The sequence below is a fragment of the Lynx canadensis genome, chromosome C2, assembly GCF_007474595.2.
Source record: "Lynx canadensis isolate LIC74 chromosome C2, mLynCan4.pri.v2, whole genome shotgun sequence".
Classification (NCBI taxonomy): Eukaryota; Metazoa; Chordata; class Mammalia; order Carnivora; family Felidae; genus Lynx; species Lynx canadensis.
Window position 1 is genome coordinate 43,743,857 of NC_044311.2, and position 24,026 is coordinate 43,767,882.

Genomic DNA, 24,026 nt, shown 5'->3' on the forward strand with positions numbered 1-24,026 from the left:
AAAAAGTTCTGGAGATGGATGATGGTGATAACTGCACGACAGTATGAAAGTAAGTACTGCCACTGAACTGGACACTTCACAGTATTTACTTCAACTATTTTTATGTATACTTTACTAATATAGGAAAAAAAAGAATAGGCTTTATATGTACTTATATGGTAGTTCCCAATATATACTGCTAAGGGAAAAAAATAAAAGTATGGTCCCATTTACCTTAAAAGAAATTTTTTAAAGGAGAGATGTATACATACAAACGAATCTATGTAAAGTAGAGAAAGGGACTTTGAATAACATGTTAAACTACTGATGGTGGTTTCCTCTAGAGGAGATTAAAGGTGATCTTCATATTTCCGCATAATTCTGCAAACTTTTATAATAATATATTCATACATTTTTTTGTGTAATTTTAAAAACCAAATCAACTTAATTTTAAAACACATGGCTTAAAAACTCACTTTTGTGATGATAACTTCTTGCTTCTGGCCAAGTCTATGGCATCTGTCAAAGCACTGATCTTCAGCAGCTGGATTCCAGGCCTAACAAGAATATGAACAGCTTTATTACCACCCTGATCTGTGAGTTTTCTGTACATATCCTTTCATTTCAGTATTACTCAGTCATCTATTACTGACTCAAATTTCTCTGACTGAATTAGATACTGACAAATGCTCTGGGAACCCCACCCGCTCTGCTACTATGACCAGCAGCTACTCTCCATCATTTCACTCCACTGCTTCTAGTATCCAATAACAGTGCCTGATGCATAGAAAGCACCCAGCATTAGTATCTTTTCTTTTTCATTTTGAAGTTGATCTATGTTTAACAAAGGAAAAAAAGGTTACACATCCTCTTAAATGGCTTAATTTACATCAGAAAAGATACATAATTGGGTCCATTTATGAAAAAAAGTTTTCTTTTTGCTGGTTTTTCTTTTTTACTTCCATTTGTTAAAAGTCCTAAAACTAGAGGCTCTGTTGATGTAATTTTTTGTATCTATATTTGAATGTGACTTCAAAATTGAAAAGTAACATTAAACAAAGTCATTCTCATGGAGACTTTTTTTTTTTTTTTTTTTTAAAGAGAGAGCTGTGGAGAGGGGCAGAGGGAGAGAGAGAATCAGAGAATCTTAAGTAGGCTTCATGCTGGGGGCGGGGTCTCCATCCCACAACCCTGGGATCATGACCTGAGCTGAAATCGAGAGTTGGATGCTCAACCGAGCCACCCAGGCACCCGTTTGGGGACTGTCTTAAAGTGAAGAATAAAACAAGCGAAGAAAAGAATAAGCAGAAACATACAGAGTTCTTCAGTCTAGAAATACAGGAGTCAAATGGTTTGGAAATACTATCATGAACTATCAGTGTGGGGATCATTAAATTTTAAACTATGGGATGATTCTTGAAGCTGAAAATGGGGTGTTGAGGGAAAAGTAACATTTACACAGCAAAGTACTATCTGAAAATTAAACAAAATCATAAATGCATATGTAAGTAAGTGTATAATAGGATTCATACTCAGGCTGTTACTTTCTTCTATTTAAAGTTCCTTTGAGCTCTAGGGAAAAGGAGATTTTACTACTGTTGTAATCTGAGTTTTGGGTGGTTTTTGTACAGAAATCAGATTTTAAGGAAATATTTAGCTTATGGTTTTCTAAAACTGATAATCATATTTTGTACATATTTTGTATTTCACAATTGGACACGCTTAGAAACCGTTATACCAAGAGCCCAGGTAAAATGTTCTTTCTGTTGTATTTTATCTAGGAACCTTCTAATGAGCTGACAATACACATATAGTATGACTACCAGGAATCTAAATTTATCTCATGATCTAAAACTGACAGTTTTCATTCTCACATGTACTGATGAAGGAAGGTAATTAGCTTTATCAAAAGTTCATAATCAAACATTTAAAATACACCTTAGCCCTTATGCAATATTCCATGAAAAGGTCAAAGATTTTCATGAGTTATTTTCCTGGAACGTGGCTTCCATTTCAAAGTTAGAAACATTTAAAATGTTCAATGAAAATCAATCTATGAATTACTAAAACATTCCAGAAGTTTTTGTAAACTGATAAAAGAATATAGTTTTTGATCATCAGTTTTATAAAACTATATTTGGTATCCACCTTTTCCTTATCAGATATTAAGATTATAACCAAAGAAAAAAATAATTTGGGAATCTGTCCAAAAATCATCTTTTAAGAATATCATCAGGTTAGTTAAAACTCTAGCAAAGATTTAAGACTTCATCCACAAAACTAAGGCAAGAAAACACAACAGACCACTGCCATCCATGACATTAATGTCTGTGAATGCCAAAATATGGCTCTGGCTAGTATTGAACCGGGTGGGTGTTATTACCCTCAGGTGAGGAAAAAGTCTTGGTAAGAGGTGCGTTCATACATAAACTAGATGGCCTAACCAGAAGAACTCAAATTTGTAGCTCAGTAAACTTGGTTATGAAATTTTCTGAGTTTCAGGCAACAAGCTCTAAAACTACAAATCTCAAATCTATGAATCACAGAAATAGCAAATAGGGTTGCCTCTAGCCCAAACAGTAACCCAGTACAAATTAGAAACTAAATTAGTCCAGAATGCCTGCAGCTCAAACAGCCTCTTTGAGCAATCAGAACAAGGTGCTGCTCCTCTGTGGATGTTCCTCCTAGGTCAGTTTAGTGAGTAAAGTTCAGTCTGACTTTTAGCTCCCACTCTACAGCTAAACCTATATTATACCAACCACAAGTGACTGCACCCTATTAGATGCTAGAATTTATCCAAAATATTGCATGAATGGTATTAGTTTCTAAAATTGTGATGCTGGACACCTGCACCTGAATCACCTATGGTCTGTATTAAAACAGCTTCCTGGGTCACATCTAAGAACTCCTAAATCTCTGAGGATAGAGGTCAGAAATTACATTCTACCTAATTCTTTGCACATTAAAAATTGAGACTACTAGCACCGTGATGGTAGCTACTTTGTCTACCTTGTTTATAGCCAGATTCCTAGTGCCTGTAAGACTCCTTGACACAACATAGGACTGCATTATTTGTTGGCCAAACGGATGAAACCACTACATTAAAAGCATGACAGATAACAGAAACTAATTGCATATATATAGAAGTAGAAAACTGCAGCACACAAATTAAAAACATGGACTTTGATGGGCAAGTTATTTTACTTCTCTGTGCTTCAGTTTCCTCACCTGTAAAGTAAGGACAGTAATACATTGACCTCATAGGGATATTGTGACAATTGCATTTGATATATGTAAAGTGCTTAAGAAAAAGCCCTCAATACACATTTACTAAGTTATCATCTATTTCTAAAGTTTGCCTCAGAGTTTTCACAATCAATTATAACTATAAAGGTATTTACCAAACAGTTCATTTTTCAAAAAAGTTTAAAATCTACAGAACTACTTACTGGATCCATTAAAAACACGCGAGAAGCTGCAGAAAGATTTAAACCAACTCCACCTGCTTTCAAAGATAGAAGCATTATAGTTGGAGATCCTGCTTCAGTGTTTTGAAAACACTGAATTGATTCAACTCTTTTCTTCTGTGCCATAGAACCATCCAAACGAGTAAACACAAATCCAGAGGCTCTAATGGAAGGACAAAAGAGACAAGTAACACCTTCTATACTATTTTAAAAACATGTTAATTACAAATTTCATTCAACCAATTCTTCCACTCATTTATTCTGACAAATATTTACTAACCACCAGTCAGTATTTTTTCTGATAAATTCAGGACTTATCTTTAAAATCCTATGCTCCCAGGAAATATTGTGACGCTATCATTTTACATAGATGAAATGACTGTAACTGGTAAGACAATTATTTTTTGCTATCCCTATCAAAACACTTACATAAAATCCTTTTACTCAAAGTGAGAAACAATACTGAATTTACCTGAGTGGTGTTTCTATTAAAGACAGGAATGTTGTAAACTGAGAAACAACTAAACTTTTTATGTTGGGGTTCTTCTTTCTTAAGTCAATCAATGCATGCATTAGTGCATTAATCTGCAAAAAAAAATTAGAACACCTGTTGGATTCCATTTTGAATAGGCAAAATACATATAATTTTTTTATTAGGAAAAGAAAGGCCCTGCCCCATTATTTCCCTAAAAATCCAAAAGTAAAAGACAATGTTTTTAAAAACACTGAAAAAATGCACTCATAAACTGAAGCTTCTTTGCTCTCAAATGCACCACTAGAAAATTAAAAAGTTAACACTAACAGAGCATAATATTTAAATGACAGGATGAAAAGAATTATTTTAATAAATGGTATCCTCATATAAATGTAAAACAAATACTCAAATATTTGCCCATGTATATTTTACCTTTGAACTGGATGTCCATTCCATATTAGACTTTTTTTCAGTGTCACATGCCAATTCTTCTGGAGGACATTCTAATAAATTGTCTCCATGTATATCATTTCTGCATAAAGGACATTTAGCATGTGGCTATATAAGAAAAGAATAAGATATGAATGAAGCTTATCAGAGGAACAAATATCAACTTACCTAAAATTTTTTATCAAGTTTATTTGAGAGAGAGCAAGTGAGCGCACGATGGTGGGGCAGAAAGAGAATCCCAAGCAGTCTCTGCACCATCAGCACAGAGCCAGACATGGGGCTCAAACTCACGAACCGTGAGATCATGACCTGAGCTAAAATCAAGGGTCAGATGTTTGACCGACTGAGTCACCCAGGTGCCCCAACTTACCTAAATTTTTAAAAAGCATGGTAAATTCTAAAACCTTAATAGCTAGCATTTTATTAGACTTTTTAGATTCATCCACTTGAGATAAATCTGTACATGCTCAACTCCAGGCAGATGTAATGTTCTAATGTGTCAAGTGGGACTGGGTAAAAAAAGGAGCAAAAAGTATGTCATCTTGACTAGCAACAGGAGCTTGAAACAAATATTATAATACAGTTTACCCTTGAACATGGGTATGAGGATTTTTTTTCAGTAAATACAGTACAGTACTATAAATGAATTTTATGATTTTAGTATTTTGTCTTTACTGTAAGAATACCACATATAATATATAACAAAGATATGTGTCAACTGTTTATGTTATCAGTAAGGCTTCCAGTCAACAGTAGGCTATTAAAGTTTTAGGGCAGATTTTCTGCACAGGGGGTTAGTACCCCAACCCCTGCCTTGTTCAGGGTGAAGTGTACTATTTGCAGACAAGTAAAGAAACCAGAAATAATAGTATCTTGACCCTAACTACATTACAGCACACTAGTTGAAACTGTTCTTTAGGAAAAAAAAAAATTTCTGGGGCACCTGGGTGACTCTGTCGGTTCAGTGTCCAACTTTGGCTCAGGTCATGATCTCATGGTTTGTGAGTTTGAGCCCTGCATCAAGCTTTCTGCTGTCAGCACAGAGCCCGCTTTGGATCCTCTATCCCCCTCTCTCTCTGCCCCTCCCATCCTGCTTCTCTCTCTCAAAATAAATAAATAAACTTAAAATTTTTTTTCCTTTTTAGGTGGCTTACAAAGCTAGTCAAGACCTGTTAAATCCTATCAGACTCATTCAAAGCAATATTTTTTGTGTCCATTTGTACCAACACAAGCTAATAAACAGTCTCCAAAATAACTACATACCAAATACTATTATAATAAAAAAGATTGTGAAACTAAAACAATGTTAAAAGTCAGTTTAGTGGTGTTAGCTTTGGGGAGGAGGGAGGAGGTAAATGATTGGAAGGGGACACAGGGAGACCAGAGTAGTAGTTAAATGAATGTGTTTACTTCATAATTCACTCAACTGCACAATCATGACTTAGGCATTTTTTCCTACAAGTATACCAATAAAAATGTTTTAAAAAAAACTCTACCTCAGCTGAAGAACTGCTTAAAGGATTACTCCACTTCAAAAATTCTACCATATCTAAGAATCTAGACCTACCTTATCCAATAGCCAAAAAACACATGTGGCAAGCCCCTGAAATGCAGCAAAGGCAAACTGAGATGTGCTGTAACTGTACAATACCACACTCTGAACACTTAAAGTAAAAAAATCATGTAAAAATCTCAATTTTAGATATACTGGATAAACAAAAATGTCACTGACTTCACCTATTTCTACTAGAAAGTTTAAAATTACCTTTGTGTCTCACATTACTGATCCATTTATTGGATAGCAATGATCTTAACAGTAGAACTAGGATATTAACTGTGAACATGCCTCCAAATGTGTGGTGTCTTTTTATGTTTAAAAGGAATTATAAGAAACAGATTACCTATAAAATACTGACATAATTAACCATAAAAGGTGCACTAGTAAGTCTAAGTAAATCCAACTCTCTACAATCTGTTGGACTTTGGTTTTCATTACACTCAAGACTGACTAGTGCACCATTCCATCAAACACTGACTCTATACCTAGCATAAACTAACCTGCTCGTTCTGAATGACTTGGCAAATACAGGGCTTACAAAAGACATGTGCACAATGTGTTATGACAGGAACCGTTAAAGAATCCAAGCAAATTGCACATTCTTCATCAGAACCTGAGCTCAGAATTAACTTCATCTTCCTTATTAACTTCTTTCGTAGTTCTTCAGGTGTATCATTTCCTAGAGAAAAGGCTGAAAAATTAATTTCACAGCAAGATTTGTAATATGACTAGACAAGTTAATCTTCCTTATATGGGGAAAAGTTTTGCTCGGGTAGTCCTTATTTAGGTTTTTTCTATCATAGGCAAAAAGCATGGTTTAAATTTAAAAAAAATTCAGATGCCAGAATAGTAGCTAACCCACATAATATACCTTACACAACAGCATCATTATAGTCTGCACATACTACCACAGAATAAAAAGCAAATCCAATTTGTCACTGTTATCTGTCACTGCAAATCCTGGAAGACATCATTATTACTCCATTTCATTGGTAAGAATTTGTGGGTATATTCTTGAGTCCTATTCTAAAAACAATGTTCATCTGACGAATAAGAAACTGTATTTAGGTAATATGAAAAATTTGTCATCCTGATTTAAATATCCCTAACCAATATAATAGTGTAAACCAATCACATCTACTTACCTGAGGGACCACTGGAAGACACTGCATTTGTAAGAAGATGAGTATGACAACAAATCTGCCGCAATCTAAGCAAAAGACCCAGGACATCTGCATAGTGTGCAAGGACAGTCCCTTCATTAAAATACCTAGAGACAAAAATGTTAAATATTATGAAGGCCTTTAAACAATATTATTCCCTATTCTAAAATAGTGGAATAAAAATGGCATTGTTCCCTTCTTCTCTGGAAATCAAAACAGTGGAAAACAGAAAAGCAAACCACCTTTAATGAAATAAGAGACTTGTAACAATGAAGCAAAATATATGAGAAATGGCTGCCAGTTACAATAGAAGTTGGATAGAAGATACCGAGAGAGATGACTGCAGATCTCAAACAGACCTGCCAGAGCACAGTTCTTCAAAACAGATGGCACAACCCTTAGGGGAAAATCAACATGTTTCATATGCAAAAACAGAATAGGGTACATGGCTGTGGTCTGAACTTCCCTGGACAAGTTTTATACCAAAGAGAGAAGACCAGCTAAATAAGGAAATACAACAGACCTACTGTGTTTACAGAAAAGATTATGGGCATAAAATTCCATATTACAAGGAATCTACAGCTTCTGATCTCTGTTGTATAATCACAAATAAAACCTAAAAGGCTCATATATATATAACCCTGAGTCATAATTTATATAGGGATACTTCCTACTAGTCTGTGACATAGCTATGGCCTTCCCCCTTCATATTAACCTCTTATAAATAGTGCAGAAAGAACTCAAGGCATTCAAATATAATAATCAGCAAAGAGCAAGGGACGAACAAATGGCATTGAAAGAAAACTCACCAAAAAAAATGTGGCCACAGAGCAAATAAAAATTATGAACAAGGATACTGCCATGATTTACTATCATGGCAAAACAACAGATGAAAACTGAGGTGGTACAGTTCAGAAGTGTGAAAGAGAAAAGTGAACCATCAGAGAGATGAAAGCCACATTGAAATCAGCATAAAAGAGACAAGCCACTGACATAAACATAAGCAAGAATGTGGGAAACAGAAAGATAAAAAATAAAATTAAACAGAGGCGCCTGGGTGACTCAGTCTGTCAAGAGTCCAACTTCAACTCAGGTCATGATCTCCCAGCTCGTGGGTTCGAGCCCCGTGTCAGGCTCTGTGCTGACAGCTCAGAGCCTAGAGCCTGCTTCACATTCTGTGTCTCCCCCTCTCTCTGCTCCTCCCTCGCTTATGCGCTCTCTCTCAAAAATAAACTTAGAGGGGCGCCTGGGTGGCGCAGTCGGTTAAGCGTCCGACTTCAGCCAGGTCACGATCTTGCGGTCCGTGAGTTCGAGCCCCGCGTTGGGCTCTGGGCTGATGGCTCGGAGCCTGGAGCCTGTTTCTGATTCTGTGTCTCCCTCTCTCTCTGCCCCTCCCCCGTTCATGCTCTGTCTCTCTCTGTCCCAAAAATAAATAAAAAAACGTTGAAAAAAAAAATTAAAAAAAAAAAATAAAAATAAACTTAGAAAAAATAAAATTTAACAGAAAGATATAAAGGATTAGAATAAAATGATGACAATGGAAAACAAAAAAACATCTAAAACATACAAAGATAAAATAATGGAACAGAAAACAACATTTAAAGAAAACTTTCCAAGAAAAGGAGGAGGTGGAAAAGCCCAGAATCTACAGATTTAAACAGTATCACATGTTTCAGAAAAAAATCAAGAGAGGTCTTGGTGCTGGACTTTAAAGAAAAACCTAAAATAAAATCAGGGTTTTCAATAGAAACATCCAACAGAAAATACAGCAGGACAATGACAGGTTTCTGAAAGAAGAATGGGTAATCCAAAAATTATATACAATCACATTTATAAGTATATTAAGGCAATAGAAGAAGTACAGCTTAATGATTAGGAGCACAGACTCTAGAGCTAGACTGAGTTGAAAACCTGGCTCTGCCAATTTAACTGTGAAACTTTAGGTAGGTTTTTCTTTCTTTTTTTTTTTTATGTTTATTTTTGAGAGAGAAAGACACAGAGCATGAGTCGGGGAGAGGCAGGGAGAGAGAAAGACACAGAATCCAAAGGAGGCTCCAGTCTCTGAGCTGTCAGCACAGAGCCTGACATAGGGATCTAACTCACAAACTGTGAGATCATAAGCTGAGCCGAAGTTAGACACTTAACTAACTGAGCCACCTAGGTGCTCCGGGTAGATTTTTAACCTGTGTCTTCAGCTGTCACATCTTTATGAGTATGTATTATTACCATGACACTATAAGACAGTTGTATTAAAAAAGTTAATACATGGAAAACACTCAGAATAGTGTCTGCACTATGGTTAAGTCATATATCTATCCATCTATCTGCTGTTATTATTAGTAATAGTAGTATTATGTCAACAAATAATTCTAAATAGTCAACAGTACAAAGAAGAGGCAATATAATATAAAGGTTAAACTCATAAGCTCTAGAACCAAACTGCCTGAATCTAAATACCAGCTCTGTCATTCACTAGCTGTGTGACCTAGTACAAGTTACTGGGCCTCAGACTCTTTATCTAGAAAACGTGGGTAATCATTGTATTGACTTGGTAAGATTGTTGTGAATTAAAACATATAAGCACTTGAATGCATAACATCTAGTAAGTGCTCAATAAATGTTACTAAATGTATTACATAGTAAAAAAATACTTTTAGGGGCACCTGGGTGGCTCAGTCAGTTAAGCATCCAACTTTGGCTCAGGTTATGATCTTGCGGTTGAGTTCAAGCCCCACGTCGAGCTCTCTGCTGACAGCTCAGAACCTGGAGCCTGCTTTGGATTCTGCCCCTCCCCTGCTCATTCTCTCTCAGAAATAAACAAACATTTAAAAAAGAAAAAGAAAACTTTTAAAACAATCTATTTCTTTTCTGTGGTTTCAATAGTTAACTCTTCTCAACCTTTTCAAATAGAATAACCTTTACAACCAGTCTATTCCTTGGCATGGTCACTTACTACACTAATAGTCAGCATTTCAGTTTAACCGATCTCTTTTGAGTCCCAGATAAGAATAGAAGCCTCCACCACTCCTCTTCCACCAGCCACTCCTGTCTTCCTTGTTAGATCTCTTCTCATCCAGTCTCATGCTTTAATTACCATCTACACACAGGTGACTTTCAAATTTACATTAAGAACTTTCCCATGAACACTAATTTCCTATATATGAGACATCTCCACTTAGAAGTTTCACAGGCATCAGTCAATGGGTCCAAAACTGAACTTCCAATCTTTCCTGAAAAAACTCTGCTCCTCCCACAGACTATTTCTGCAAATGGTAATTTCAACTTTCTAGTCACATTCATGTGAAAAAGCTCAGTGTTATCTTTGACTCCTGTCTCCCTCCCCATCAGCAAGTTCTGTTGGCTCTGCCTTCAAACTATGACAGAATCCAACCGTTTTTCACCCCCTTCATCACCACTCTACTGTAGTGAAAACCACCATGATCTCTTACTTTGACTACTGCCACTCTTCTCCCTATCTATGCCCGTACTCCTAGAATCTAAATCTTAACACAGCAGTCAGTGATCCTTTTAAAATATAAGTAAGATTATATCACTCTCCTGGCTCGAAACCCTTCAAAGTTTTCTAAACTAAAGAAAGTAAGAGCCAAAGTCCTTGAAATATGCAGTAATGCCTTACAAAACCACCATGTAGTCCCCACTCCAATCTCTCTCTGACATCATTGCTATTCCATCTAGCTCATATCATCCAGCCACACTTGCCTCAGTTGCTTTCTAAGCTCACCAAACATGCTCCCAACTCAGGGCCTTTATACTTGCTGTTCCCTCTGAAATGTCCCCAATTCCAGTCTCTTTTAGACCTATTCCCACATATCACCTCAGTAAGGTCTTCACTGAATAACCTATTAGCTTCAACACTTCCTATCCCCTTTCTCTGCTTTAGTTTTTTTCCATAAAATTTAATTTTTTTAAATTGTCTGTTTCCTGCCATTAAAATATAAACTCATTGAGGGTAAAGACTTTTGTCTATTTTATTATGTTGTATCTCAAAATGTATTACACTTAATAAACTCTGGTTGAAAGAATGAGTATGAAGGAAATTTCAATCACCACTGCAAAATTCTGAAATCTGAAATCACTTACTTAGTTAGAACAATCTTTTTCAAACGCTTCATATTTCAATGAAGTTCTCGTATCTTGAAGATTCGCCTATTTTCTCAGCCCTCTTTTGCCTTTACTTGTCTCCTACTCATTCTGGTTCCATAAGCACTACCATCAAACATGTTCTTGCTTGGACTAGAATTTCTCACCTTCTACCAATCCCCAATCCCTTTATAATCCACATCATCAGCTCCTATTCCCCAGATTTCACATGTTGTTGGAAAGTCCCAGATTTCATGTGTTGTTGGAAAGTCTACATATATTCAATACTACATGAAGCCTATATCCCACTCTAAGAACTTTAACAACTTTTTATAATGGCTGCAAATCCAGCTATCTTCAACTTCCTACCACCTTTCTCTGTAGATACCCTTTGTCTCATATTTCACTGACTGCACTCTTTACCCCTCGCTAGGCTTCATTTTTATCCACCAATCTGCTTTATTCTCTTTTCTATGTGTAGTCTCTTCTATGCTTTCTTTTCTCAAGGCAGATTTTTCAAATAAAATGCAAAACACTGACAGAGCAACCAACCAGCAATCCTATGTACCAGTCTCACTTTCTTCTTCCGTTTACAAACTTCATGAAAGTGGTCTACCCCTACCTACAGCTGCTACTTCTTTGCAATTCCCTTACACCTACAATTTGGTACACACCTCACTATTCTGGTGAACCTATGTTAAGATTTTACACCAATAACTCCTGAATCACCATTTAAATGGCTTTTCTAAGTCTCCATACTATCTGACACTCCTAACCATTCCCTCTTTCTCCAACAGTTTTCTTTACTTTTCTTCATAATTCTGCCCTTCATAGAATCTTCTACATAAACTTCTCTTTATTTTCCTACTTCTTAAATGTGGACATTCCCCAAAGTTTTGGTCCTTAAATAGGTTTTTTATCTCTCTCTCTCTCTCTCTCTCTCTCTCTCTCTCTCTCTATATATATATATATATATATATATATATACTTCCCTCAATGTTTTTATCTACTCCCATGATAGAGAGCCAGGAATAGAACAAACAAGGTCTTTTAACTAGCCATTCATCATTCATCATTTCATTTTTTTCCCTAACTTAAGGAATTACTTACCTGGTAAGTTGTAATACAATTTCATTTACTTCAACTACAAATTCATGAAAAACAATTTAAATAAAGAAGCATATTATCTTTCAGTATACTTCAGACTTCACTCCTGACATTTCTAAAAAATACTATTCAGTTAAATAGGAAAGAAAATAAAAATTATTTTCTAAAATGGCTTTCTTTTTTCCATACCTTCCAATAGTAGCTCTGCCTTCATTTTTTACAGACTGATAAATTTTTCTCTCTTCATCTGAAAGTGTAATGTGCTGAATAAATACTTTACGTTCTGGTAACTCCAAAACAGGTTTTCCTTTAATTTTGCTGGTTTTTGTTCTTCTAAGAGTAATATTTTTAATTAGGGATTGTAAACGCCTAGTCAAAATAAAACAAATAATTACATAACTTTTCTGTGTAAGTTGACTTAACAACAACAAAAAAAGTATTTTAATATATTACTGTTTTATAACCTAGTAAGTTTTTAAAAAATCCCTTATTTGGAGTTTTATCCAATATGATATCGTAAGAAATATATTCTACAAATATAAAATTGTAGCAATGATGCACTGATTGCCCTCAACTCAATACTTGTCACAGTCTAATCTTCTATCTTGCCTTTATTTTTCTTAACTTCTCCCCATTTTTGTTCTAATCACTAACCTTTTTACTTATTTCTGTTAACTACATCACTCGATATTCAACACTCAAATTCTTAAGTACCTACACTAATTGCAAGGCATTATACTAAATTTCATAAACTCCGAATGAGAAAACATCTTACTTTCAAAAATATTTTTTCAGTAATATGAAAATCACAGTACAAAATGTGATTTTACACAAAATGCTCTAATTTCTTAAACCTTCTATTCTACTTCACTTTGTTTTATAAGGCTAGCTGCCATCTTTACAATGATTTCACAACCTGCTAATGGATCCCAAACTCTGAAAACCACTGCTCTAGCCAAAAACCTTAAACCACATTATTAGCGGAGTACCCTGTGAAATGGCTATCACCAAGTTGAATTTTATTTATGTCTCCATGAGAAATAGCTTTCTCTCTTATTGATGCGAGTGTATATCCTACCATTCGATTACTACTATATAAAGTTACACAAGATAAGTTATGAAAATTTAGTGCATACTGGATGTTCAGAGCATATAGTTTTTCCTGCCACTGTTTAACCAATTAATGGTGGTTTCAGGGGTAACAGCAATACACAAAGACCATAAAGCTCTGCCTTTCCTTTTAGTTAGACTAATATCAAAGAAAGGAAAAGCTTGAGTTTTAGTGGTAGTTAGAAATCTTTGTCTTCCCAGCCAACAATCATTAGGTTCTGAGAGCCAAAGGCATGAAGCTATAAATGCTTTTGGGAGAAGAAAGCCAACAGTGAAGTTAAAATAGTATTCAAAGTGGCAATTGGTTCAAGCTGCTTACAGTTATTTGTTGCTAATATTAATCCGTTTTCATGAAATTACTTACCTAAGTCCCCCTTCATCTCCCATTGTGACAGGACGCTGTATTGTTCTATGCCACCATTCTCTATCAAGAAATGGCTTAAGTTTTAAAAAGGAAAGAAGAGACCACAAATCCTTCAAAGAATTCTGAATCGGAGTACCTAAAAATAACAGAAAACTGTTGTAACTCCACAACCAGAATATCCATTCAGAATATCCATCTGACCCAATCAGAGAAAACAACAGTTGAAAATAGGCATTCTGTACTAGGCACACCCACTATCAAGCTGTAACTATAATCCTTTGTTAAATACATACACAATCTCAAAATACAGTTTTGCTCTAATTTTTAGCTCTTACTTGCCATACTAATAAAGAAAAAAAATACAGCCCAGTGAATTCAACTTTCTCCTTATCCAAGAACATGTATTTATTTGATTTTAAACCAGCAGTACTAACAAGAAGGAAAAAATGACTTTGAGTTTATATTCTCTTCCCCATTTTCTAGTACAGGCGTCACAAGTAGCAAACAAGCTTGGCTTCAAGATGAGAAATAGGGAAATCAAGATTCTGATTGAGAATTAAAGTGTCTAATCAATCTCCAAGGTTCAAAAAGAAATCTAGTGATTGTTCCATTATATTATTCAATGTTGCCATAGCATGGGGAACTGTGAAGAACAAGTCAAAATATTTTATTAAATGACCTCAATGATTAATTACAAAACAAACTTTTTATATTCACATAAAACTTACAAGTTACCTAACTCAATGATACATATTTGAGAATTTTTTAAATATAACCTTTTTACCTGTTAATACCCATCTTCTCTCTGCTTCTAAATCAAGTACAGCTTTTGTCTGCTGAGCATTTGGATTTCTTATCGCATGTCCTTCATCCAGGATCACTCTTAGCCACCTTATGCTATGTAATGGACTATCACCTTTAGTCTGAAATAAATGTTTCATGTGAATTAAAAACACAGGGAAGTAAAACAGTACTTCACGTAATTTGGTAAATACACATTGCTACTATTTTTTAGTATCAACGCTTAGTATGTGGTAGATACTGCTTTAAGCAGTACACACGTTAAGTTACTGAATGCTCAGGGTGCCTGGGTGGCTCAGTTGGTTAAGTGTCTAACTTCAGTGCAGGTCATGATCTCACCACTCTTGAGTTTGAGCCCAGTGTCGGGCTCTGTGCTGACGGCTCAGAGCCTGGAGTCTGCTTCCAATTCTGTGTCCCCTCTCTCTCTGCCCCTCTACTCACACTCTGTCTCTTTCTTTCAAAAAATAAACATTAAAAACAATTTTTTTAATTGCTGAATGCTCAAAAGCTTACAAAATATTATGGTTACTCCTATTTTACAGATGAGAAAACTGAAGCACCAAGGTGTGAAGTACGTATGTTACTCAAAGTACTACAGCTAGGAAATAGCAGAGCTAGCATTCAAACCTAGGTAGTCTAGCTCTCTACTGCGACTTTGGTTCAATACACTGAGCTAATTTCACCTCAGATTAAAACTGTAATGATAGAAAAATTTTCAGTAGTAAGAATTATTGAATTTAACATAATTAGTTTCTCTTATGTAATAGTTAACGTTCTTATCAGAAGACCAAAATTTTGACAATAAGGTATTTTGAAAAACATTTTAACGACGAATAGGCAAACAAACAAAAATTAAACTTTTAAATGAATCAGGAAACTCCTAAATTTCAGCTATTAAAAAAAGTTTATTTTTAAACTGAGATAATTAAATCATTGTGATAGAAAATAATATTCTAGAATACAAGAAAAAATAGAATTCACTTACAAACTGCTATCTAAGCTTAGTTACAATTCCAATGTAAAACTGTAGCTTTAAGTGTTCTAAATGGAAAATATTCATAATTATCTGAAGAAAGCTGAACTTTTTTTTGCAGAGTATTAAGAAACAATCTCCTATTTACTTCCTACGTATTCTTAAGTATTTAGAAAAAAAGAGCACAAAGTCTGAATTTTAGAACACTTTAGAAACCTGAATATTTCTCAAATTCAACTTCTGAAATAGGAGTCTCAGCATACTTACTCCATAGTCATGAGTTAAAATGTTGTATGTAGTCAAAACAATATCTTGTTTTGAAAGCAAGGCTGGGTCTCTTATACGGTCAGGACCATAATAAACATAAAAATTCAAGTGCACATCTGATTTTATATGTTGTCCAAATTGATCCTAGAAGAAAATTAGAAATATTTTAAATAGTAAGCAGATTAGTGTCGGGAATAATATAAAAAAGTATTGTCCTGGCAGTAGTATCACAAATCAAACTATTAAAATTGCATAAAATCAAGTTTCCTGCTATCTAAACTAAAATAACAACCATGATAATAACAATACTAATTATTATTGTATTGTCAGGAAAACTGACATATATGCCATAATAATACACTATATAAATTTTGCCTGGCCCTACCAATGAGCAGCCACTTCATTTTTAGAAGGTAAAACAACCAAATGTCTTTTAAACAGTAATTAATTTTTTAAAAATTTAGTATTAACAGAAAGGCTCTACTGCTCCCAGGAAGTAAACTTGATAATATAAAAATTAAACAGCAAAAGAACAACCAATATTTTCAAGAACATAGGCAGACATTCAAGCTCAGTATCTACTTTTATTCATTTATCACAGGCCTACTATTGGTCAGATTATCAACCAGAAGGGTGGTATAGCTAAAAAGAAAAATAAGACCTAGTCCCTGCCCTCTCTGAGGACATAATCAATTTAAAGCACTTGACTTTTTTTTAAATCATGAAAACAATAGGTCTGAGAGACTGAGCAGGAAAAAAAAAAAATCATGATTAGATTGGGGGAAAAAAGGACACCAGAGAAACAAAGCTCTCACTCTTAGGTGGGAGATGATAAACCCCTAAACCAGAATGTCAGAAGTAAGAAGAGAATAAAAAGGACAGGTATGAAAGAAAGATAACAAAAAAAAAGAGACTGATGGGACTTGAGGACTCATAAATATGGGATATGAAAAAAACAAAAAACAAAAAACAAAAAAAGTCCTTAATACTTAAAGTGAGTACCTAGAACTGTGTGATAAAGATATAAGTTTAAAAAAAGAAGGGGAAAGTAGGTATAAAAATGAGAAAAAAATAGTATTACTATTTTAGACATTTAAAATTTTTGGCCACTACAGAATGTCTGACTAGAGATGTATACTACAAATATTTAATGATTGGCCTGTAATACAATGTAGAGATGGACTTTATAAAGTTATCAGCAGACAGTACATGAAGCTTAGGAATGAGTAAGATATTCTAAGAACATGTATAATGAGAAAAGAAGGTTAGGGGAAGAGCCTACAAAATGATAGAATTTAAACAGTCGGCCTCTGTTTCTATTAGGACAGGATTTAAAATATTCCAGCAAAGAAAAAAACAAAGCAAATGTGGCAAACTTTTGAAATTCTTGAATCTTGTTTAAGTAAATGCAGATTTGCTTAAAAAATTTTCTAATATTTCAAAAAAGATACCGTGCTTGTTACGCAGGGGGGAAAGGCAGACTAAATAGAAACCATGGGAGAAAAGTAGTGGTCAGAAACCTGGGGGAGCAACAAAATTGGACAGGGTGGGGAGGGGAAAAGTATTAAAATTTCAAGAAGGAATACAAGGTAGATTTTTTTAAACTTGTAATTTATGTTCATTCCCTCTCTCTGAAAAAGGTTTAGGGGCACCTGGCTGGTTCAGTTGGTTAAGCATCTGACTCGATTTTGGCTCAGGTCATGATTTTGGCATGATCTTATGGTTTTGAGTTTGAGCCCCACGTCAGGCTCTGTACTAACTGCACGGAGCCTACAGATGTCTTACAAAATAAAACATAACAAAATGCTGTAAAAAGAAAAATAAAGTCAGAGCAGAAGTAAAGAAAAAGGGAACTCAGCGGACACGGCAACAATGAGGTCACTGAAGGCCTTCATAGTTACTATAGAGGGTGAGAGCAAAAACCAGACTACTATGAGCTGAAGAGAGAATGATACCTGAAACAGTGAAGGAACAAATACTAAGAAAAGAGGATAAAACGTGAAAGACTTAAGGTGAAAATGCAGAGAATTTTATTAAGAAAACCAGTGGAAAAGGAAAAGAGAAAGAATCCAATAGAAAACTGAATCAATGGGCTGCTTTGAAATGGAAAAAAAAAATGTATTTGTGAAAGGACTAGAACTGAAATAGAAAAAAATTAACTTTCCTGGAAAAAGAGAGTTATAGTATTGAGTTTCTAGTCACTGTGCTAAGTGCTGTATATGAATAAAATAGATACTATTTCATTTTCCATTGGGAGGAGAAGTAACTTGTCCAAGTATTCAGAATAAGTATGTGGTGGAAGTGTGATGGTCTCTTACAGCTTTAACTGTATTCCTTCCCAGATCTGAAGACAACAAAAGGATGATAAGGTAGTTCTAGCCTACTCATTAGGGTGCTAGGTCATTTACTTGGGGGTTAGGAAGAATTAGCTTATTGAGAGATTGCAAAATTTTAATCTCAGCCAGGATTCCATATATGCCACCAGCTCTCATTCCTTTAAAAATCAGTTTTCTCCATAATCTCAGAAGGCAAGACTTTGCCAAGGTTTCCTTTCTGAAGTTTATATTATAAAAATTTTGCTGTTTTCCAAATATTAAATTATAATGAAATACTGACCAGCCACTTTTAAAAAACATATCCTGAACCCAAGCTCTTAAAGACTCATAGTTCTGTTTATACCTCCTTAATACTTGTAAACCTCACCCTGAAACTGTCATTCTAGTACCTGTGTACTGTCCTTCCCACAATGAACTACATCTCAAAAAAAAGAGGATAGTTTTTTTGGAATTAAAAAAAGAGCAAGAGGGAACTAAACCTCACTCTGGTCTCAAGAGGAAAAATGACACACAAATCAGAAAAAGATGTTAATTTTAAAAATCTATATCTATATCTATTATCTATACACCAAAAACTTATTATAATAAAAAGAACCAAAGAAGGCAAGAGTACATAAAAGTCAAGAAGAAAATAAAGAGGCACAGAATTGACAATTAGACAATAACTACTAATCTTTTCCAAAGCAAGTTAGAGAACAAGTGGCAGAAGCCAGATTATAGGCTAAGAAGTAAAAGCACAAAGTGGAAATTAAACCCCAAAAGGTACGACAGAGAAGGAAAGGATAAGAGCAGCAACTTAAAGGTGAGAAATAATCAAGAGGAAGTAGTTAAAAATGAAAAAGATCTGAGTATGTGTCAAGAAAAAGCCACTGGGAAGAGACTAAATAACCAGGGAAAGAGAAAAATAACAGATAAAATGCAAAGGTGGAAAGAGATGGAATCCAATGCCTAGACTAAGATAATGGTCTTACAAAGAGTGGGACCTCTTCCACCTCTGAGATTAGAGGAGAAAAGGCCAGGAGAGATGCAAATAACCTTTGACATGGCAAGAACAGAAGTTCACATCCAGTGGTCCTTATGTTCACAATGCTTCCTATAGTCATTATTTCATTATAACATGCAGCTTGAAGCTCAAACTGGAAAGGAAACACAACCAAGCTGTTCCTTATACATAACACAGAAAGAGGTTCTATTCTAATGTAATGTTCTAGAATAGAAATTCAATCTGGAAGAAAAAAAAATTTCTGGTAGTCGTAAAAGCATAGGCTCTAGAATTAGAATGTTGGAGATTATATCTTAGCTCCATCATTTATTAGCTGGATGATCTTAGGCAAGTTCCTGAATTTCTCTGTGTTTCAATTTGGTCACCAGGAAAATGAGAATAATAGTTGTGAGGACTAAACGAGAAAGTCTATGAGAAGAGCTTAGGGAATAACGGAGTACATACGAGTTCACTAAATGTTACAAGTTGTTATATAAACAAAAGATATTGCTAGTGTAGTTCTTAGAAAAGAGTTTTCAATAGTTCATAAACATAGTGGAATCTTAAAGTTATATACTTTTCCTACCTTGGGGGACAGAAATGGCAGAGGAAGAACTATAAACCAAATCTTATGATAATAATTAATGATGTTTCTTTTACTATAAATCTTCAAAAAAAAGAAGTACTTCAATTCAGCAAATAAAACCCCGAGTCACCTAACAAATTATTTTGACTTAGACATAGAATGCTGACCAAACATATTTCTCCTAATGAATGACTTTAACAAAATACTTTTCAAGATGAAAACTAAAATATAAATTATGTCACATTTTAAAAGGCTGTGAAGACTTACAATCCAGTTGCTTAACACAGAAAGTGGACAGATGATCAGTGTTGTTCTTGGTCTCTCTTCAACATCAGTTTTCTTTGAACTCTCTACTGCAGATGCTCCTAAAAGAGTGAATCAGTTGAAACAGTCTTCAGCTTTTTTTGCATATATATGAAGTCAATAAAGAGATGGCAATATGTGCTTCTATGAAAAGAGTAATTAGGAAGAATTAAAATGAAGCATATAGACTTCTGTTTCCAGCCATGATGAAGTAACAGGAACTAGATTTTTACCTTGTCGATTTATTATTTTTTACCTTGTCACTTTAAATAACTACAAATCTAGACACTGATTACTTATGGGAGGTAGAGAACTATGATTGAGAGGGGGCACATGGAAAAAATCTGGAATATGTCCTGATATGTATTGGTTACTCATAATTATTAAGATAACATTTGTTCTATGCAGTTTTTGGAATCTGTGCTATAGTTAATGTGGTAACCAGACTCCAAGATGGCCCCTAATAATATCCACTTTCTGACTGTCACAACCTCACATGGTACCCTCCCACATTCTATTAGGGATATGGCAAAAATGGTGGTACATCACTCCTGAGATTAAGTTTCCCCCCCACCGCCCCCACCCCGCTTCTCTGATCACTCCCTTTGGAAGAAGCCAGCTGCCATGCTGCAAGGATACTCAGGCACCCTATAAAAGGACACACTACAATTTTATTTTCCGTTCCCTACTGGACAGTATTTATATTATTTCAACATTTTTCTAAAAAACACAATAAAAACTTTTTTTTTCAGGTATCCTTTTACATATCTAGGTGATTTATCTATCTTCATTATTTTTGCCCCAATTGCTCATACCATGGTAATTTATACTCCATAGTACCTCGGAGTTCCTGTTGCTGCACAACCTTGCCTATACTTGGCACTGTGAGATTTTTAAATGTTTGTAAATATAATGGGTGAAATAGTACCTCTCTGTTCCTTTAATTTAATTTCCTCAATGACTGAATCTGCCTATCTTTCCCCACATTTATTGGTTGTGTTTTCTTACTTTGGAATGTACATTTGTATTCTTAGTGGCTCTTCTCCTACTGGATTGTCTTTTTCCAATGGATTTGTGGAGGTTTCTTTACACATTCTAAATGCTAATCCTTTGTAAGTTACACTTACCAGAAATATCTTCTTCAGTCTTATTTTTTACCTCGTTTATGGTGCACTTTGATGCATGGAAATTTAAAATGTAGTAGAATTTCATCAATTTTTCCTTATAATTTTTTGTGTCTTATTTTAGAAAACACTGTCTACCACAAGATATCACTTCTGTCTCCACTCACTGATTTTTGTTTCTATTCTGCTTTTCTTCCAGAAATATGCTTATTTTGTTTTTTGGGGTTTTTTTCACAGCTATGATTTTTTACAGTTTCTCTCTTCTATTATTATGGCTGTGTGCCTGCAAGGAAAAAGAACTTTCTGTGTGTGAACTTAATTCTAACTGAATTCTATCTTAATTGTATCTCAACAGAAAATTCTACATTTCTTAAAATTTCTAAAATTAGGGTTGAGTATTCTACTTGAAATGTCTGTATTTTCCATCCCTTTTTTTTTTAAGTTTATTTACTTTTGAGAGAGCGAGCTACGGAGGGAGGGAGGGAGCACATGTGCACACAAGCAGGGGAAGGGCAGAAGAGAGGGAGAGAGAGAAAATCCCAAGCAAGCTCCACGTTCAGTGTGGAGCCCAACAGGGGGCTTGATCCCATGATTGTGAGATCGTGACCTAAGCTGACTAAGCCATCCAGGCACCCCTATTTTCCATTCCTGTCTGATTCTTAGACCAACATCATTCTGTGATGCGTCAAATAACCTCTTTAACAGGTCCCTTTCATCATTCTTTACTATCCACCTTTATTTTATTCACAGTGCTTATTATTTAAAGTTCTGTGTTCAATTATTTATGTTTCCCCACCATTAGACATAAGCTATGAAACAGACTTTTATCTGGTATATCCCCAAAATGTAAAACAGAGGAGACTAAGGCACAGAAATATAGTAACTCATCCCAGATCTCCTTAACCCTAGAGATCAATCTCTCTGAATCTCAAATATTTAGAGTCTTACAGTGTTTTCCTATGAATTACAAAATATAAAATTATAATAAAGGTCACTAACATTCATAAGTGAAAAATTCTACTCAAACTAAGAACTGAATATTACAATTTAAAGAATTCATATTAAATTAGGTTTTAAACGGCCATCAAGGGTCACCTGGGTGGCTCAGTCAGTTAAACATCCAACTCTTGATTTTGGCTCACATCATGATGTCACAGTTTGGTTCATGAGATCAAGCCCCACATAGGGCTCCTGACACAGCAAAGTCCACTTAGGATGCCATTGCTCCCTCTCTCTGCCCCTTCCCTGCACATGTGTGCTCTCTCAAAATAAATAAACACTAATATATATTTTAATGAAAAAAATAAATAGCCATCAATTGCTCTAGGCCTTCAGTAGAAGAAAATATTTCTACTACTAAGATGAGTAAAGTATTTCTTTTCCATCATATTTCTGACCTAACTAAAATAAACAGAATTAACAAAAGAAAAGGTATTAGAAGGAAAACACATAAACATGCACTTCCAAGAACAACAGGATTCTGTACCTTTTTCTTTAAAAAAAATTTTCTTTTAGGGGCACCTGGGTGGCGCAGTCGGTTAAGCGTCCGACTTCAGCCAGGTCACGATCTCGCGGTCCGTGAGTTCGAGCCCCGCGTCAGGCTCTGGGCTGATGGCTCGGAGCCTGGAGCCTGTTTCCGATTCTGTGTCTCCCTCTCTCTGACCCTCCCCTGTTCATGCTCTGTCTCTCTCTGTCCCAAAAATAAATAAAAAACGCTTGAAAAAAAAAAATTTTTTTTAAAAAAAATTTTCTTTTAATGTTTACTTTTTAGAGAGACAGAGTGTGAGTGGGGAAGAGGCAGAGAGAGAGAGAAGGAGACACAGAATCTGAAACAGGCTCCAGGCTCTGAGCTGTTAGCACAGAGCCCAATGCGGGGCTCGAAGTTGGGAATGGAGAGATCATGACCTAGACTGAAGTCAGATGCTTAACCGACTGGGCCACCCAGGTACCCCATTCCTTTCTTTACTTTTTAAACTTCTTGTACCATGTTAAAATTGTTTTGCAGTGAAAAAAACGAAAACTAAAAAACCGTAAGATTTACTGACCTTTTTTCAACATTCTCCTTTTTGTTGCAGGGGTAGATGAAATAAGTGCACATGCAAATTCTGCATCTTCTTTAACCTTAGAAGATCCTGCTGAAATAACCACAGAATCATTAAGATACTGGAAAACGAACTCTCCCCTGTGCTCATATCTCTATATCTTAAGAGCTTATACTACTAAATAAAAACAAAATATCTGGTGACCTGACACTGAAAAGAATCATTCTAACTCAGAGAAGGAATATGTAGTCACTTATCATAAAGTGTTACTTCTCTTGAGAAGAGATGTGAAAGTAGGAGCAGCCATATGCAAAGTGAATCAGCTTCCAGGTGGAAGAATACTTTCAAGCAAACAGGTGTTTGACTTCTAATGATGAGGCTGCCAAATTTTCAGATCAGTTAGTGGTAACGAGTTATTTTCCAAATGCAATACACTTTCTCAACTAATTAGGAATATAATATGATCTGATTTATAAGAAAAGAAAAATAAAGAGTTATGTTTTAAAGTAACACATAAAAGTAATGATACTGGTTATTTTTACATCTGTATGACAATACGAACTAACAATTATTACCCAGAAGATGCTCCCACCCAACTTTTGTAATTATAATTTATATATATACAAATAAGGTTTTATTGAAGTAATTTTATAAGTGGTAAAAATTACTGTGTTTAAAGTTAGTTTAAATATTTCTCTTAGATTTTAATTTGAAACTAATCTTTCAATTTACCTCATTCATTTACCACCCTTGATAAGTTCCATGGAATAGTTCAAATGTGAAGAGGAGTCAAGTTTAAGATCTGTTACTAAAGAGGGGCGCCTGAGTGATTTAGTCA

General features: G+C 35.0%; 1 protein-coding gene and 1 long non-coding RNA gene across 9 annotated transcripts in view; one reads left to right on the forward strand and one right to left on the reverse strand.

The window, feature by feature from the left end:
- The window catches only part of HLTF (helicase like transcription factor), a 52,109-nt gene that overhangs the window by 4,452 nt on the left and 23,631 nt on the right, over nt 1–24,026 (reverse strand). For 3 of the 7 annotated variants that reach the window (XM_030330237.2, XM_030330236.2, XM_030330235.2), the window contains exons 13-24: nt 23,192–23,281; nt 19,987–20,084; nt 15,816–15,959; nt 14,559–14,697; nt 13,775–13,910; nt 12,490–12,669; nt 7,075–7,199; nt 6,430–6,620; nt 4,354–4,479; nt 3,919–4,031; nt 3,429–3,609; nt 456–536 (exon numbers count right to left, since the gene is read on the reverse strand). In XM_030330237.2, coding sequence (XP_030186097.1) covers nt 456–536; nt 3,429–3,609; nt 3,919–4,031; nt 4,354–4,479; nt 6,430–6,620; nt 7,075–7,199; nt 12,490–12,669; nt 13,775–13,910; nt 14,559–14,697; nt 15,816–15,959; nt 19,987–20,084; nt 23,192–23,281 — 1,604 coding nt within the window. The remainder of the gene's footprint in view (nt 1–455; nt 537–3,428; nt 3,610–3,918; nt 4,032–4,353; nt 4,480–6,429; nt 6,621–7,074; nt 7,200–12,489; nt 12,670–13,774; nt 13,911–14,558; nt 14,698–15,815; nt 15,960–19,986; nt 20,085–23,191; nt 23,282–24,026) is intronic. The other 4 variants (XM_032594675.1, XM_030330239.2, XM_030330238.2 and 1 more) reach the window with 3 other exon arrangements.
- LOC115523943 lies at nt 495–23,400 on the forward strand. 2 transcript variants are annotated; one of them, XR_003971892.1, is made up of 2 exons: nt 495–575; nt 23,222–23,400. It is a non-coding gene; the product is annotated as an uncharacterized LOC115523943 (long non-coding RNA). The 2 variants fall into 2 exon arrangements; XR_003971891.1 differs by lacking the exon at nt 23,222–23,400 and adding an exon at nt 5,517–6,753 and having other exon boundaries at nt 502–575.